The 17,215-nt window shown below is 36.9% G+C and overlaps 1 protein-coding gene across 2 annotated transcripts in view; it reads left to right on the top strand.

Annotated features, from left to right (window-relative positions):
• PHF14 (PHD finger protein 14) overlaps nucleotides 1-17,215 on the top strand; it is a 163,654-nt gene that overhangs the window by 113,467 nt on the left and 32,972 nt on the right. The window contains exon 18 of one of the 2 annotated variants that reach the window (XM_040072355.2): nucleotides 16,817-16,930. The exons of the other annotated variant lie outside the window; for it this stretch is intronic. Coding sequence (XP_039928289.1) covers nucleotides 16,817-16,930 — 114 coding nt within the window. The remainder of the gene's footprint in view (nucleotides 1-16,816; nucleotides 16,931-17,215) is intronic. 2 annotated transcript variants of the gene reach the window in all.

Genomic DNA, 17,215 nt, shown 5'->3' with positions numbered 1-17,215 from the left:
ACATAGAAGCAAATGTACTGCCATCATGTCACCCAGCATTGCAGCTGAAAAATGATAAAAGAATACTGGTAATAAATCTGCTTGCTGCTTCAAGCAAAACATGATATAATGGGAAAAAAAAGGTCAGTTTCTATGCAACAGTTTTCAGCCAGAACTTAGGAGTATTTTAAGGTAGTTTACAGAAAAATTAGATAGTAGAATTCACTAACTGCATTTGTCTTCCACAGGTGTGAATATTATGATCTATGTTATGATGTGGTCATAAAGAATGGTAGTTAAACATTTTTGTGTTTATATATTTTAAAGTTTCTTGAGGAGAGTTTAACGAGCACTTCGGTTTCTTATGTTATGTAGAAAGAGAGATTTTTTTAATATAACAATGGGATAATATTTGCTTATTTTGAAGTCATTCCTGGTTTTAGGTTTTTGAGGAGCAGTAAAACATTGTCACTGGAGTGATTTCCTTTAAATTGAACAAGAGAAGATAAACCAAATCTGTAAGGTCGTGTGAAAATTTAACACAAGTCCTCTACACCACTTATGCCCTGGTTTAAGAACTTCAGTAATGTCAAACCTTAGCACAGAAATGGATTTCACTACTAAGATGGTCAAAAAAAGGGTGAAAATTTAGTGTATGGCAATATCACTTGGCTGAAGTATTGCCAAATGTGTTTTAATATTTCCTTCCCAGGTATCATATTTTAAAAAAAAGGATTTGGCGCAGCCTCTGTTATTTTCTGGCAAGCAGGTATAATATGTCTATGTAGCGAATAATTTATACCATAAAATGTTCCAAAAATAATCAGCCTTGAAATTAAATTAAGTTGGGACTTGACTTATGAATAGTGGATAAGTTCGTTGGTAGTAAATCCCCAAATTAATCCAAAAACTCAGATAGACTTAGTTGGCAGAAGATTCTCATAGTCAGGTGGGAGGCTGAGGTTTTAATGAAAAAAAAAAAAAAAAAAAAGTTAAGCACTGGAAAATATTTGTGGAACAGATGCTTACTTTTAGAATTTTGATTCTTCTCCATATCAAAATCAATTTTACCAGTTCAAATAGTTCCTGGTGCTGACTGCCAGATCCTCATCATGGACTTCTAGTGCTTGTACTTTTTGGGTGCAGCTTAAACGTATTAAAAAAAAACCAAAAAAACAACACGTTCCAGAAAATTAATAATACAATATAGTATTGTCTTTCACATGAAAAAACATTTTCTGAAAAAGTCTCTCTTTGAAAGATGATAGTGCAACTAATACCAGCCAAATGTTTAAAGAAATTGGAATATAAGGCTATTTTTAAAAATGTATTATTGTTGTTTCAAATGCAAAACCAAATTTCTGATTCTGAAAGATAGCACTGGAATAGTCAAAAAAGTATTATAAAAATAAATTACCAGTTAGGAGTGCAAAGTGAAATACTTTTTTTTTTTTTTTTTTTGCATTAAACTGACAAAAACCAGCAGTTAAAATAAATCTGCTAAGAGTCTCTTTTCCCAGTGGTATGTTCTTACAACATTGAGATTTAAATATGCACCACGGTTTTAAATGAGGCATTATTACTAAAAAAAAAAAAAAAGGCACCATTTTGATGGCACGTGGTCCAAAAATTTTTTGGTTTACAAGTTCATTTTCTAAGGAGGGAGAAATCCCTTGCTGCTCATCATCGTTTGCTTTTTTTCGATAAACAACCCAACAATATAGAGTTTTTCTGAAGCTGAAAGTTTACACGCTGTTCTTTGTCTTAGTGTGAGAGCAGTAGCTCTTCAGAAGCTGCTCCATCCAGCTTGTGTCCTACTCCACAGGGTGCAGTGCTTCAGGATCAGACTGCTCCAGTGGTTTCATAAGTCCTGCCAACACGCCTGCTCCAGAGCAGGTTCCTCTCTCCATGGGGACACAGGTCCTGCCAGGAGCCTGCTCCACCACGGGCTTCCCACAGGATCACAGCCTTCTTTGGGCATCCACCTGCTCTGGTGTGGGTCTCCTCCACGGGCTGTGGGTGGATCTCTGCATCCATGGGCTCAGGGGCACAGCTGCCTCACCATGAGCTGCACGGGAATCTCAGCTCTGCTTCCTGGAGCAGCTCCTGCCCCTCCTTCTCCACTGTCCTGGATGTGTGCAGGGCTGCTCCTCTCATTCCTTTCTCCGAGTGCTGTTGTATAGGTTTTTCCTCCTTCTTAAGTACTTTATCCTTGAGGCACCATAGCTGTTGCTGATGGGCCCAGCCTTGACCAGCAGTGGGTCCCTATCGGGGCCAGGTAGCATTGGCTCCATCAGCTGCAGGAGAAGCTTCTGGCAACTTCTTACAAAAGCCATTCCTGCAGCTCCCCACCTTGCTGCCAAGACCTTTCCGCACAAACACAATACAAAAAGGAAGTTAATCAATTTTTATGAAGCTTTGTATCACACAAATCAAATTATTACTGAGGAAGTATTGCTTTTCCTAAGTTGTCGTGATGAAAAATAGTTACTGAAGTAAAAAGCTGGATGGCTGAAATTAGAAACAAGCTTGGTCATCAGCTGTCACTTTGGTTAAAGTATTTGCCCATGTCCAATTGCCACTGGAACATTTAAGAGGTACCTGATTAATGTAATACTAGAAACAAATCATAAACACCATAGAGATTGCATATTTTTAAAGCATGTAATCTAAACATACACAATCTAATATCTAAACATACATAATCTAATATTTAGTCATTTAATAAATGACTAAACCTCTATGTATAATAAATATTACTTACTCTAAGGCAGTGGCTAAGGAAGCAAAATCTCTTCATGGGCAGCTGTTTGAAATGCTGCTGCTGCTACTCTGTACCTTCTTTAGGTTATGCTTCTAACAAAATCTGCTTAGAGTTATGGTTTATCTAGGTAATAGCTCTGCTACTGAATCGTGACTTACTCTTCCTAAGCCATGACAAAATGAAATTACAGCCTAGGTTTCTTGCTACTGTAGTACTGAGTGGCAGGAAATCTCTGCTGGGAGCTAGCTGCAATTGGGAAAAATCCAGAAATCAGCTAGTGCCACAATTGAAATAAGGCCACTGAATGTGAGTTTAGCTAATGCAGCATGAGAGAATGAATAAACAAAAGCATTCTTAGAGCTCTGAGCAGCACACCACAACAGGGAGATTTCATATATCCTCTTAGGTATGCACCTGTCCATATTCTCAAAGAATTTGAGAAGGCTGAAAGAGGAGTAGTGTATAGGAAGGACAGAGGAAACAAGGTTGCTTGCACCTTACAGAACTGGAAGCTTTCTCTTTATTGCTTTTGAAAATGGATTTATATATATATACAATATTGGGAAGCATTGTGACAGTGAATTTTGCATGTTGAAGATGCTATATTGAAATGTAAAAGACGTGGAAATACTGGTTTTAATGCAATTTTTCTTCATTTTACGTTCCTTGTCAAGTAAATCACAAAAGGAAGATACATATGTATCACAGTTACTACATGGTAGCTTCCAAAGCATCATAGCTTACAGCAGTGATATGAGTTCAGATCTACTTTGTCAATCCAGTTCTCTTCCTATTCTAGAGTTCCTAAAATAAGGAGCTCTTTGGGTATTGATAGTTAGGAACTTCATGCTGACAGGGGAGCCATGAACAAATTTAGCAATAAATTGTAATTGACCATCACTACTTTCAATTAATAATTGTTTTGGAGATTTATGTTGTTATTTACTTGGTTAGTAGAAGGTGTTGATTTTGGAAATGTCTGGAAAAAAGTATGAATGAAAAGCTTGTAACTGACTTGAGTTTTTAAACCTTTTGCGTCTTGATTAAATTCTTGGGTTAGATGAGATAGGCTTCCAGGAGGGCAGTATTAACCCAACCCCTCCTGCCCCACATTTCCATTTTGCATAATCTTGTTTGATTTGAATATTCATTAAGAATTATTCATTAAGTCAACAGAAAATTGCAAGGTGTGTGCTTTGCAGTGACATAAACAGGGACTACTGACGTACAAAGGTATGTCTGAAGGCTGGTGGTGTCCTGTTGCGTCCTAATGTTGCAAAGTGCTGTTCTGTTACTACCAGGTTTCTGAGATAAATTTGTTAACGTAGGAATATATTTCTTGTCTTATGTTTTACACAGAACTAGAAGGAATGTAATTAAAGAAGAATTATATATTTTAATTCCTCATTTGTCCAGCTTTATTACCCTGCAAATTATTTTAGTGCATCACCTGTAATCATATTCTATATGACAGAAGAAGAATTAGATCTTTAATTGTTAGTTTCTGTATAAGATAGGAACACATTATCATAGTTACCCAATTAAGTGCTTATGTTTACTCTCAGGGTTGATTTTATTTTCAAGTCTTTCAAAGAAATATAGCCATATATGTCACTTTAAGTAATGTGTCACTCATCCATATAAATTGCTAATGCTGCCTGGGCAAACTCTAATATTGAACAAGGAGAGTGGAGGTGGGGAGTGGGGGGGAACAAAAAAGTGCCATTTTATGAAGTGCAGGTAATGAGTTTTAGTACAGTGAAGATTTGCTTTTTTTCATAATGTTAGGTAGTGGAAGTGAGGTTCAGTTGCCATTCTCAAACAGAAATTCTCTTAGTGCCAGCCACATTTAATCACATTTCGCAGAAGACAGCTGGGCATTGCCAGTTTGTGCTGTGTCAGCCTCTTTCTCTGCAAAGGAGTGTCTCATCACTTGGATTTTAGCATTCTGTAGCAGAAAAGTTCCATCCTTTTAAAATTGGCTCAGCAGATAGCTTGTGTGGGAATATAACAGCATTACAATCAGTTCTACCAAGAAAATGCACAACTATTACATGGAATTTTAAGATGTCTTTTGAAAAGATTTTCACAAAACCTTTTAAATGTATAGTGCATTGTTAAAGTCTAGTGGCAATTAAGTTTATCTTAGATTTTTTAGTAAATGTGGCTTTGGTAACCGTTGAAAATTATTATCTGGTTCAGTGGTTTGAAACATCTTTGTGCGTTTTTGAAAAATCTTAAATGTATTTCAGCTGTGACAAACATTACCAAAAGATTTTATATGTGGAAACCTTGGAATCTGTAGATACAACAATTTCTTTCTAGCTACTAATCTCATGAAGACTGAAGGGCAGATGGTATCCTTTCAGATGTGATATAAATAGCCAAAGAAGAATGTTGAAAAGGAAATAAAATAGCAAGATAACTCAATATTTACGGAAGGCACCCACAAGTGTACTTCAAGTGAGTTGATCACATCAGATACTTATTTTTGGAAGTAGAAGAGTGTCATCAGATTGATACAGTCATTGACAAAATGAATATTAAATCTGCAACCAGTCCCATGCAATAAATAAGGATACATATGAGGTGCTAATATTTACAAGCGTATTTTGTATCACATGAATATGCATTTGCCCTACCTTGTTCTCCTGCTGCATAATATCTCCACTGCTTGTTTAAGTTAAATGTATTGCACAAGACTGAGGAATTTCAGAACACAATGTTTTGTAACTTGCTGGTGGTAAGAAACTTCTTGAAAATCTTTAAAGGGTCTGTTTTCATGTAATGATAACTTCAAGAATCTTAAAATATAGAAGTAATTATGAGAAGATACAAAAAGATTGAGATTTGGGAGCTGTGGTCTGTTAACCTGTTAATAATTCTCTCACTGAATGAGCCATCGACCTGTTTAGTGCTTTCTGGGTATAGCATAGACACTGAAAAGCTCCTTTATATAAAAATAATAAAATAGGCAAAAGACAATAGATGTACTGGCTAATAGTGAATCATTTTACCCACTGACTCATCCCTCCAGGCAAAACAACTTTCTTCAGCTAAAGAATAGTAAAATGGTTTAGGCATTCCCTTGGGAATACTATTTTGAACCCTCTTATAAGGAAGAGGAAAGTGAACTGAAATTTTCCCTGTGGTACGGAATGTGTTCACCAGTTAATTCAGGGCAGTAGTCAAACCATTGTCTGAAAATAAGGCATAAAGTATAGCTGTTTCTCTTATGTTATCTTTTTTCATTTGGGAAGAATTAAAATGGAAAAAGGTAGGGACAGTTCTTCAACTCCAGAGAGATTCCAGTGAATCTCAGGAGGAGGAAGGATAACACTGCTGAACTCTGCAGAGAGCTGGTATTTAAAATACCCTACTATTTTGGAAAATCCTATTACTAGCTTATAAGGTTCCATTCTGGTATGCTGATTTTGATGGATTTTATCGGATGATTTTCAGTGTATATTTACCTTAGCATTTGGCTAAGGTTGGAAGTGTGTTTTTGAAACGAGTCACCCAGTTGCCTCCAGTGGCTCTGCTTTGGTTCATATTATGGAGTGGTTTTAGGAGTGTGCAAAGGGAGTTTCTGTCAAGGGGCACTGAAGCCTAGGATGTGTTCTGACTGCTAATGGGCATGCTGTCTTCATGACCCAACCAGCTGTATCTTTGAAATATGTGTGCAGCATCTGGCTGGTCCTCAGCACCACCTGCTTTGCTCTGAGAGCTGTTCCTGTCACACCATGGTTTCTATGAGGTGACTCTTGTATTTGCTGTATTGAAGGTATATTTGTGTTTCAGTTTCATCTACTGAAAGAGATGTTTTATTTCTATTTTAATAAGATAATTTGTGGAAATCTTGTATTAGCAGTCTCAAGATCAAAAGCCTAAAAATTAATACACGGATCTATATTGCTAAAGTATCAAATTTTATCATTTGTCCATTTGTATAAGCAGTGTATGCTTTTAACTGAAAGCATCAGATCTACAGTATTAAGGAACTGTATTTAAGAGTAAGGGACTTCCTGTATGTTTTCTAGTACAGATGAGAAAAATAAAAAGGAGTTTTGTCTGGTAGAAGTAATCTCAAGGAGAAAAAACACCACAGGGAAAATTTAAATATGCTTCTAGGAATGAAGCATAAAATAAAGTTAAGTTGACATTTTGTGTGAATTTCACCTCATCATTCCATGTATCATTTGCAGTGTCCTTAATTAGGGAAGAATGAGGAATTTCCAGGCCTTTATGAGGATGTTTTAAAGCTGCAGCAGTAGTTGTAACCTTTCAGTTCCTATGAGCTCAGCAAAAGATGCCTGATTAATTCCACATCTTAAACTGTGTCAACTGGGCTGTTCGTTCCCTTTTTTTAAGTAAACATCCCATTGTCAGTGCAGCTCAATGTGCCAGCATAAAATATTCTAGTGTTTTAGCTGGCTACGTTAATTAAGAAGAGTATGTATTTCTGTTTACTAGTATAAAGTTAAGTTGAGATTTTCTTTAATTATTATAGTGACTAGCATGAATGAATAAATCAAGGGCACCCACAAAATAGTGTTCTTGACATTTGTTTGAAGCTTCTTGAAGGATGTGAAAGATACTTTTTTAATTTTGCACCTTCAGGTATTAGAGAGATCTCGGAGTGTGTAGGAAACATTTTTATAGAAAGCTTTTTATAGAAAGCTACTGTTATTTCACTCTTTAAAAAATGTTTTTATAGCTGTGAATTAATGTTTCACTTTCCTGCTTTATCAGTTGAAAATAAATGATGGTAGTTTTTAAGAATAGAGAGGGATAGGAAGAACAGGACTGAGAAAAACATGGCAGCAAAAACAATGGAATTGCAAGAAGCATCCTTGGCATGAAGGGAGAGCTGTAAGCACACACACATTCATAAAAATGAAAAAAATCCACTTGGAAAACATACAGAAACCCTTACAGGGAAGAATGGGGTGAATTAAGAAATAGGATTGCAGCAAAGTGGAAAGGAGGACACACTGAGTGCTTTTTCCTGGAGATGGGTAGAGCATTTATAGAAGACCTCTGAAAAAACAGGTGGGTCCCATATAAAGTTAATTTGGAAAGCTATAAAACTTACGTAAAAAACAGACTGAAAAAAAGGATGTACTGAGCAATCCCTTTTCTATTCATTTCTATTCTATTATATTCCCTTTCTTTTTCTATTTTATCTTGTTACTGGAGGAAAATTCTGGAAGTGGGGAGAGATGAAAACAAGTCAATTTAAAAAGTAGCCTTTGATGATTTTTTGATTCTTTTGGTGATCACACATTTTACTATAACCCTGTTTTGCATTATATTGGGAAAATCTGGACTTCAAGGAGTTGAAAAGCAAGAATCAGTGCTGATGAAGATGTAAGGAGCTAAATAAATATTACTTAGAGGACTTCTCAAAGATGAAAAAAAACCCCCACAACCCTATGAATGTGCTGACCCTGTCTTGAGAATTAAGTTAGATGGTACAATTTAAAGCTTTGTTCCAACATCTGACAGACACATTCTGCATGCTGATGCATAATATCTGAAGATTGTGCGCTTGAAAGAAAGCCTTTTCTGAGCTACATTCTATTTTTGTTAGAATAAAGCAGCTGCTTTTTGGAGCAGAGATCTTCTCAAGTGTTCAATCTTCTCATTCAAGTTAAGAATTAGCCAAATACTGTGAGCAAATGTTTTGTATTCTTTCTTCCAAGCTGCTGAAGTGGACTAAAGTGAACTGTTTTGACCATAAATAGTGCAAATGTGCAGTTTGACCATAAGAGATGAAAGTGAATTTGCTGCTGTACCTTGCTCCTAAGTTGTCACTGCCTCAGGAATCCAAAAGCACGGAAAGTTAGGAGCATCTTAAACATGGCTTGAAAAGAAATACAGCTGGGTGAAACTTTCTTCTTGAGAGACTATGAATGGATGCCATGCTCTGCCCATGATCATTTTTGAAGAAATAAAACTTTGCTTAAGTGTCGCAGTGTCCGGTTTGCGCTGACCAGCGCGGCCACAGGCTAGCTCAGTGGGTGTCAGTGCGGCAACGTGGTAAGGTCGGGGCGGCAGGCAGGGTGAGCCACCTCCTCCCTGTGGGAACTTGGATCCCACCGCCAGCGACGGGCACATAGATGAAGCAAGCAACCACGGCAGCTGAATGAAAGGCGGACTCCTCTGAGCAGGGTGTAACGTAGGTTTATTGAGGCAGAGGGAGCGCGGAGCTCTGCACTCTGTAACCTGCTGCCCAGGAGAGACCCCGAGAGCAGGCGTGCAAGAGCTTTTAAGGGCGGGTGGAAACGGGGGTGGCGACAACCGGTCAGCCAGTCACAGGGATAGGGGGGTTAACCGGGGGTGTGAACCATAGAACTGGGGGCCAACCACAAAATTATGGGAGGGGGTTTCCAGGGCCCCAGCCTATCACTTGACGCCCTTCCTGGAGTTTTCCAGAAGCCAGGGAAGGGTCCCCGAGTGACAGACAGGACGACCACGAGGAGAGAGGGGGGGATTGACAGCGACAGGTGCAGGGAAGGAATGACTGACAGAAAACATCTGGTTAAACAACCTAACTCATAAGGGGAAAACCAATACAGAACACAGGGGTATACAGTGGACTAAACCATTACAAAAGTAACTCAAAAATCTTACAAAAATAACTTAATAACTTAATTAAACAATTCTCACACCACCACACTTAAGGAAGGAGACAACTGCAACCCCAAATGTGGCCTTACTAATGGAGCTATTGTAACTGCAGCACTGCTCTCCAGGAGTGCTACCAGATGACTTTGTACATCTGTTGTTTAGAAACTCCTGTTTTAAATGTTGGGTGTAAGGTTCCCATGCAATTTTGTAAATATATTTAAACCAGTAATTATTGTAATTGCAATACAATCCAACATACATACAGCTACACAGTAAACATGTACCCAGAGTACCAGATTATTACATGGGCCTATAGTGTGTGAGCTACACATCACCTATGCGAGAGACAACAGTGGCAAAATCAGAGTCCACGCTTACTGTGGCTCTAGGTGCTTCTGCTCTGCTTGAGAATTTGTTTTGCAACTCCTGAGGTTTGGATTTTGGTAGTTGGGATGGTTTGTTTGGTTTGGTTTTTTTGGGTTTTTTTTGATGGTGGAAAGGATTGGAGAGATCAGAGCTATACCAAGCAGTCACAGGGAAAATGATATATCCTCATCTGGCTGTAATAAATTATGTGTGTACTGTCATAAAAAGCTTTTTGAACTAAATAACTTCTCTAAACTCTGTAAAGTATAAAATGAGGACAAAAATAACTTTTTAGGCTATAGTATCTGCCTGTAACCTAATTCACAATAGGAAAAAAAATAGCAGAACAATATGAAGGAAGGAAGCTGTGTGGACAGAAAAAGGGAGAAAGTACTGAATTACTCTTACATGCATTGATAATAGCATAGTTCAGCAGTCTTGCCACTATATTAATATCCTGCAAAAGTATATTCATACAAAATCTGTTGCTCTGGTGCACCAGATAATTACCAAATTATGCAAGACATAGGACATTTAACACACACACGTGCAAAAAGATAGATACTGGGTTTTTCCCTTTAGTGAAGAAATTCTGAAAATTCCTGGTGGTGATATACATGTTCATACAGAAATTTTTGCCAGTAGTTTAAGCTGCACTATATCTGTGATCAGGAGCTTTAATCCATGGCAGTAACGGAGAAGTTGTATTCTTTATTTTATACATACAAAATGAGTTTAGTGTTTTGAATGTCTATAATTAGAAATTTAATTCCCCTTTTTGTATTCTAATGTGGTTTTATTAATTACAGAATTTTAAGAGATGATTTTTAATACAGTTGAAAGAATTCTGGGGTCAGAAAAGGCAGCTATTGAAAGGGTAGCTGAAAGAATAACTTTTGAATGTTGGGAAATAGTGAATGGTGAGAAAGTAAAAGGGAAATACAATAATCCAGGAGACTTTGATTGAGAATGTAGAGAATTCAGTCCCAAGAGAGGAGGGATTAGTACACTGAGTAATGGAAATGTAGAAAATATGTGAGCTAGAAAGGGGAAACTAATTCAGGTTCCAGAGGTCAGTGAATAATAATACCTTCAAACAGTAAAATCTTTTCTGTTTCTATTTGCACATTATAAAGTTACAAGAATAGATACAAAAAAAAAAAAATTTTGAGAGTGCTCTTTCTAGCTTGAAATATATGTAAATATATATATTTTTTTCTATCTGAAGAAGGCATCCAGAGAAAACAGATGACCCTGTTTCCTTTCATAGTTTAATCAACCACTTCTTGTAAAATAGTAACAAGATTTGAATGCTTATTTTAAAACAATAGTTTAGGTGGGAATTCACCTTTTGCACTTGGAAAGCTGGGTAGATTTCTAATATCCCGGTATACTTGGTCATTGCTGTAGTTTATTGGAAGGTAAAGGGATAATAAATTGGAATGGGTGGGTATTTATTGGAAACTTGTACCATTATTAATTCTTTCATATTGCACACGGTGTTGGAGAAAAAAAGCCAAACTAGTGTGAGGCTAAAGAATATAATTTAATTTCTGTATTTGGAAAACAGAATTTTGGTTTTTGGTTTGTTTCTGTTTCTAAAAGAAGGCAGAGGTTTTAGAGATAGCTTAAGGTTTATTACTCGAACTGAGGTGGTTTCACAGTGAGCTAAGAAAGAGACCTTGTTGTGTGAACAGTGTATAAACATAGAAGTCATCGTTCCCTTTTCCAGAGAGAGAGAGAAAATATCCAAGGACATAACAACAGTGTTGCCTCTGTGACTGGCAGCATAGGAGGTTAGCACATGAACGTTAGAGGTTGCATTTGTAATTTCCTATCTTTGGAGAGGGCAGAAAAAGAGAGGAGATTGTCAGATGTTGAATAAAAGCAGCATGAAGAGAATGACAAAGGCATAATAAAAGAGGGAGGGAAATTTTACAACTGCAGAGCATGGCTTAAAAGTTTAAAGCCCATATTCTTGCTTCATTAACTAACACAGGGTAAGGTCTGAGGAAGGCAAAGTGATTGATCTTGCATGTGAGTAGATTGAGATAAACTGTACCTTTCTCCCTGGGGATTTACTTTGGCCACCCGTGAACTGTGGAGAGCTACAGATATCCTGTCTGCAGCAGATTTTCTGAAATTCTCTCTAAGATGGGGTGAATACTTTCAAAGTATGCCCATGGGGTGTAAGAATAAGAACAGTAGGAGTGGTTGCTCAGCTGCTGGAGGGGTGTTCCATGGTCTGGGCTGGAGAGGCACTGTGTGTCTGACCCAAGAAGGCTTTTTCTGTGCAGCACTGGAAATGACACTCTGAGGCTACGAGCACTTTAGCACTCCAATAAAAATGTACTAATTTCATCCCATAGTGCTTCAATTGTAAGAAGCTGTCTTCATGTTGCAGAAAGGCCTTTTTTCCTCCTCACTTTTGTAAGTCTAAAGGGGGACAAATATTTCTACTTTGTTACTGTTAAAAGTCTTTGTTAGTAACTTTGGCATCCAATTCATTACTGCAGTCATGTTTTCACAGCCTGGTGTGAGAGATAAACCCTTTGCAAATGAAGACAGCATCCATTTTCTTTCTACCTCAGGCCACACAGAATTGATTGGGGTAATAAAATGACAGTACGATGTAATATACTGACGGCTCTTTAATTTGAAAACTAGTTCCAGGCTGATTGAAAACTTGCTTAAAGCTAATTTATGACTTGTGTAATTCTCAACTGGACCAAGGTAAAGGATGATATATGAAAAACGATGCAGAGTTAACGTAATATATTCGAACCTGTCAGCTTGAAATCATCTGTAAAGGATTTGTTTCAATCCTTTTTTAGTTTTGTTCTAGAGAAGCAATAGTGGCTGTTAGACTGATGTGAACACTGTTTTAAGACACTGTTTTAAGACACTGTTTTTCCATCACCATGTTTCAAATGGAAATTCTTGTGCTTTTTAGGAAAGTCTGCATAGTTTAAAAATATAAAAATATGCATTGATTCTTCATTTTCCTTAAAATAGGAAGCAATATCGGGCTTCTCTTTTGTTTAGTCAGTATCTGTGCTAACATGGATTGGTAAATATAGCATTTTGCTACTGAGATGTTCACTGTGTGCTCTGCCTGTATATGTATATATATAAAGACTACACATCTGTATATACATACCTATGTCCTGTTGGTATATACATATACCATGCATACCTGTATGTGTGCCTCAATCTTGAATTAATGGTCTGATTTTTGAAAAGCAAAATGTGAGAATTTTAAAATACTTAAATTAAGCCACAACATCAGCATAGCATAGAATATAAATACCTCGCTTTGAAATGTATCACTTTCATGTGGCTTGCAAATGAAATCCACATCTGTTCTGTATGTGCTCCTGATTTTTCAGCATGCTGTGTCAGTGTTCCTTCAGCACAGAAAAGGACAATACTAGAAGTTCAAAGCGTGTCCCTGTGTGGTAGATGCAGAGAGCTAATACACCAATGGGAGTGAAGGGAAGAATAGAATTGAGTACTGCAAAAACTAGTAAGCAGATTCCATCCTGGGACTAGAATATCTGATTTTTTATGTATTTGTGTCAACATATAATTAAAATATGATTTTCTGCAGAAAAGAGATTGACCAAGCCCATGCACTTGTGGTGTCTTAAATTGCATGAACATTTAGGTCACAGGGAAAGAGCCATAGTTAAAAGCAGGGCTGTCTTTCTTGCATAGACATAGCAGAATGTCTACACATTTCATGTTTTTCTTCAAGGTTTTGTAAGTCCAAGAAGGTTCATGTTCTGAGGAGCTTTGATCAAAGTCTGCATTTTTCAGGAAAGAGTTAATTACCGAGCATTTGGAATTTATTTGTCTATAATGGGCTTATATTTTCACTAAGTATTTCTATATTTTGAGGAAGCTGGAAGTACCGTTAAGTGGCTTCCCCCATAATTTATTAATTAATATAACTAAATACTGTGATCCATTATAAAGCTATGTGTTGATCTGTCTGACTTGAAAATGCAGATTTGTGATTTTTCCTGTGTAATTTTGAAAATAATAATAAGTTAAATAAGTTAATATATATAACTTAACTTAATTAACTTAACTATATAAGTTAATATAAGTTAAATAATAAGTTAATGAAGTGGGAAGGGCTTAAGCAACAGTTATTGTGTTATTGTGTTATTAACACAATAACAAAATAGTTATTGTGTTAATTATATGTCCATGAACCACCATGTCCATCACTGCTACAGCTGAGGCTGACACATCAATAATGCCATTGTCATTGTTTCTGTCATGCAGGACCTTGAAAAAATAATAAAGTGACTTTAGGACAATAAATTTTAATTATTTTTGAAATACATTTTTTCTTTTAACACTTCTTTGGTAAAAATATTGCTTCAGGTCTGTGGTACAGATAAAAATCTGCCTTTCCTTTACAAGTTTAAATGATGCTAATACTTTCTCAGGTTATTTTACTTGCCAGAGTACAACAAGTAGGAGTACCAGGATTTCTAAACAGAACTGTTGTTCCCTTGGCCACATACTCATAACACACCTGGAAGCATCTCCTTAAAAGTTCTCACTTGCACCTTGCAGCATTTTTACTGTGGTAGCGTTCATGAAAGGTTCTCATTCCCCTTACTGAACATGTCTGTTCTCAAACCTGTATTTCACATATTGTCAAACTAGTTCAGAGCAACGTAGATTGCCTGTGTTACATATTTAGATCACAGAGCAGTCTGGATTGGAAGGGACCCACAAGGATCATAAAGTGCAACTCTTTATTTGAATGGTCCACACTGGGATCAAACCCAGGACCTTGGCTTTATTAGCACCATGTTCTGACCAACTTACAATGTGAAAAGAGATAATAAAACCAGTGCAATTGGAACGGGAGGCATATTTGCTTGGATTGGTTTCTGAATAATAAAGTAAATTAGGTTTCCATCCATCTCTCTAAAAATAGAAGTATTAAATTAGCCAGCTGGTTCTTAGGAGAAGGATGGCCAAGCTGCTAGAGAAGAAGATGCCCAAGATTTGATATAAAAAAGAATTCACGGACCTGCTGAGACAAAGGAATGTAGCAGGAATGTAAGCCTACCAAATTGCAGTTTCTCAGATAATTTTTGAAAAACACTGCTTATTACTTTAAAAAAGCAAGTAACTGAAAATAGTTGCCACCATTATCTGGCCACAGGTAATAACGGCATAACAAAAACTTGTTCAGGCACAAAATACAAGCAGAATTCAAGGAGAGAAATCACTGAACCAACAGATTCAGACAAGTATATAATTTTCTTCCAGCAGATATATTTGTTGCTTTTGTTTTTGTAAGAAGCACAGAAGAGCTTCTGGAAACATACTGAGTTGATAAATTGCGTGATTTGATTTAAGAATTGCATGGCATTGATTTAATTTTCTCAAGGAGGAAACAGTACTGTTCTATACTCAGAGTTAGCTCATGGCTAATTGGGTCAACAAGAAGAAATATTCTCATCGTCGTAGTTCACTGGGACAAAACTGAGGTGGCCCTTGAGAGAGAGGGTGTTTGCCTGTACAAGTCCAGGGAAACCAGTGAGCTGTCAGGATGAGCATGATGCAGAGCTCCTTTTGATAACGTTTATAGCATTGGGAAAGTTCGACTTTTATTATCAAAATGCTAGAGATGTGTCTCCTTGCAGCTCACTTGGCTGTTTGGGTGATAATTCTTCGGAGATATCTTATTTTTCTTTTATTCCACAGATCAAGCATTATGCCTGTAAAACAATTCAGTGCAATGGTAGTTGGGCTTCATCGTTAACATTTTAATTGTTGCTATTCTTTAGTCTTCACTAAAAGCTATTTTTTTTTCCTGAAAGCTGGTTTTTTCCTAAAATGTCTTTCTCATACCAAACCTATATTTTAAAAGTGGCATGTCAAAAACTGGTCCAGGATATCCTTTTTCTAAGTCACAGAGACGTGATGCAATAAGAAAGGTGTAAAAAAGATTTATTAGAAATATTTAAGCTCAGAAGGTATTTTTTCCACTTTATAGTCTTTGAGGACTCCCTCCATGTGTTAATTATTTTACAGTGTCTGGCGTCGCTAGATGTGATTCTCTGTGTGATTCAGTAAAGGTTGTTGGACCAGTGCTCATTTTTTCCCTTTCCATGCAGTGGGATAAACTTCAATTGCTGCACATTATCATTATGAAATTTTAATTTATTTTTTGCAGGTTGTTATGTTTGAAAACTTAATAATGAGCTCGCAGCTTGCCGTTTCCAAAAGTATAATCTTGATTTCCTTGCAATTAGTGAATGTAGAAAGAAAGTGCTTTATCAAAAGCACATATTCTGCTTGCTAAGCGATGACATCTGAAATACCTTCTGTAATGAGCATTACGACAAGCACAGTAGAGATTGTACTGACTAATGGATTTTTCTCTGCATTAAAATGTCTCAATCTACGCTGTTACCAAAACCTCTGTGTGAAGCAGTGAAGGTATTAAAGTGTTTTTTATTTTGAATAATTTAGTCACGTTGAGCGGCAAAATCAAGGCAATTTGGAGAATAGAACTTAAGAATTTTTATTTGTTTTACTGTAATGTTACATTTACTAAAAGATAGCAAACTCTACTAACCTCTTTAACTTCACCAGGTTGTTTGCTATATTGGTTTGCAGTGACTGGTAAAACACATTTGTTGGGGGTTGTTCTAGCATGGCTCCAGTTTTGCAAAAGCATCCATCTGCCACAAGTGGACAAAATGTAATATTCCCTTCCTTGCAGTTCAGGAGCAGGGGTAGGTATGAACAAAAAAAACATGCTTATTCAGAACTTTGCAATTCTGAAATGCTGTAACTACTTAATAAATCTTAAAATGCTCTAATGAAGAAAATATTATTATTTCAAGAGAAAAGATATGACAGATGTTTTTGACTCGGGCAAAAGAAGTTGCCCAGGATAAAAAGAGTAGAGTTTCAGACCTCAAGTATTTTTTTATTTCTCTGTGCTTAAAGCACAGTTCCTCTGAAAAGTCTCATTTTCTTGGCGTGCCACATCAACACGCTGCTGAGGGGTCTCTTTGTGTCTGTTGCCCTCAGGACTCCGAGCCGTCAAATGAGGTGGTCTCAGAGGCCCCAGGTAACGTGGTACCCTCTACCTCAAGAAGTAGCTCTGAAGAGCTGATATCGGTGGCACAGAAACGTCCAGAAGAGGTAGGACATTCTGTGTCTATTTTTTTTCCAAGATTAACTGTTGGGGATTACACATTTGCCTCGGTTTTTCATGCTAAGTGTTGTACTACTAATAAACAGAGACTTTTTAAGGCTAGAGTTCAGTCCTATACTCCCATATTAAACAGCATGCAAGACCAAGGTAAAACTCAGGACTACTATTAATGGTACCTACAAGTATATTCCATAATATATGCTGCTTTTTAAATACTCTTTTCTTATTGTCAGTAATTAGGAAAATTTTTCCTTTTTTTTTTTATTGCTCCT

This window comes from Hirundo rustica, chromosome 1 (genome assembly GCF_015227805.2).
Source record: "Hirundo rustica isolate bHirRus1 chromosome 1, bHirRus1.pri.v3, whole genome shotgun sequence".
NCBI classification, from domain to species: Eukaryota; Metazoa; Chordata; class Aves; order Passeriformes; family Hirundinidae; genus Hirundo; species Hirundo rustica.
The sequence above is the reverse complement of the archived record's forward strand: the minus strand, read 5'-3'. Positions and strand labels throughout refer to the sequence as shown.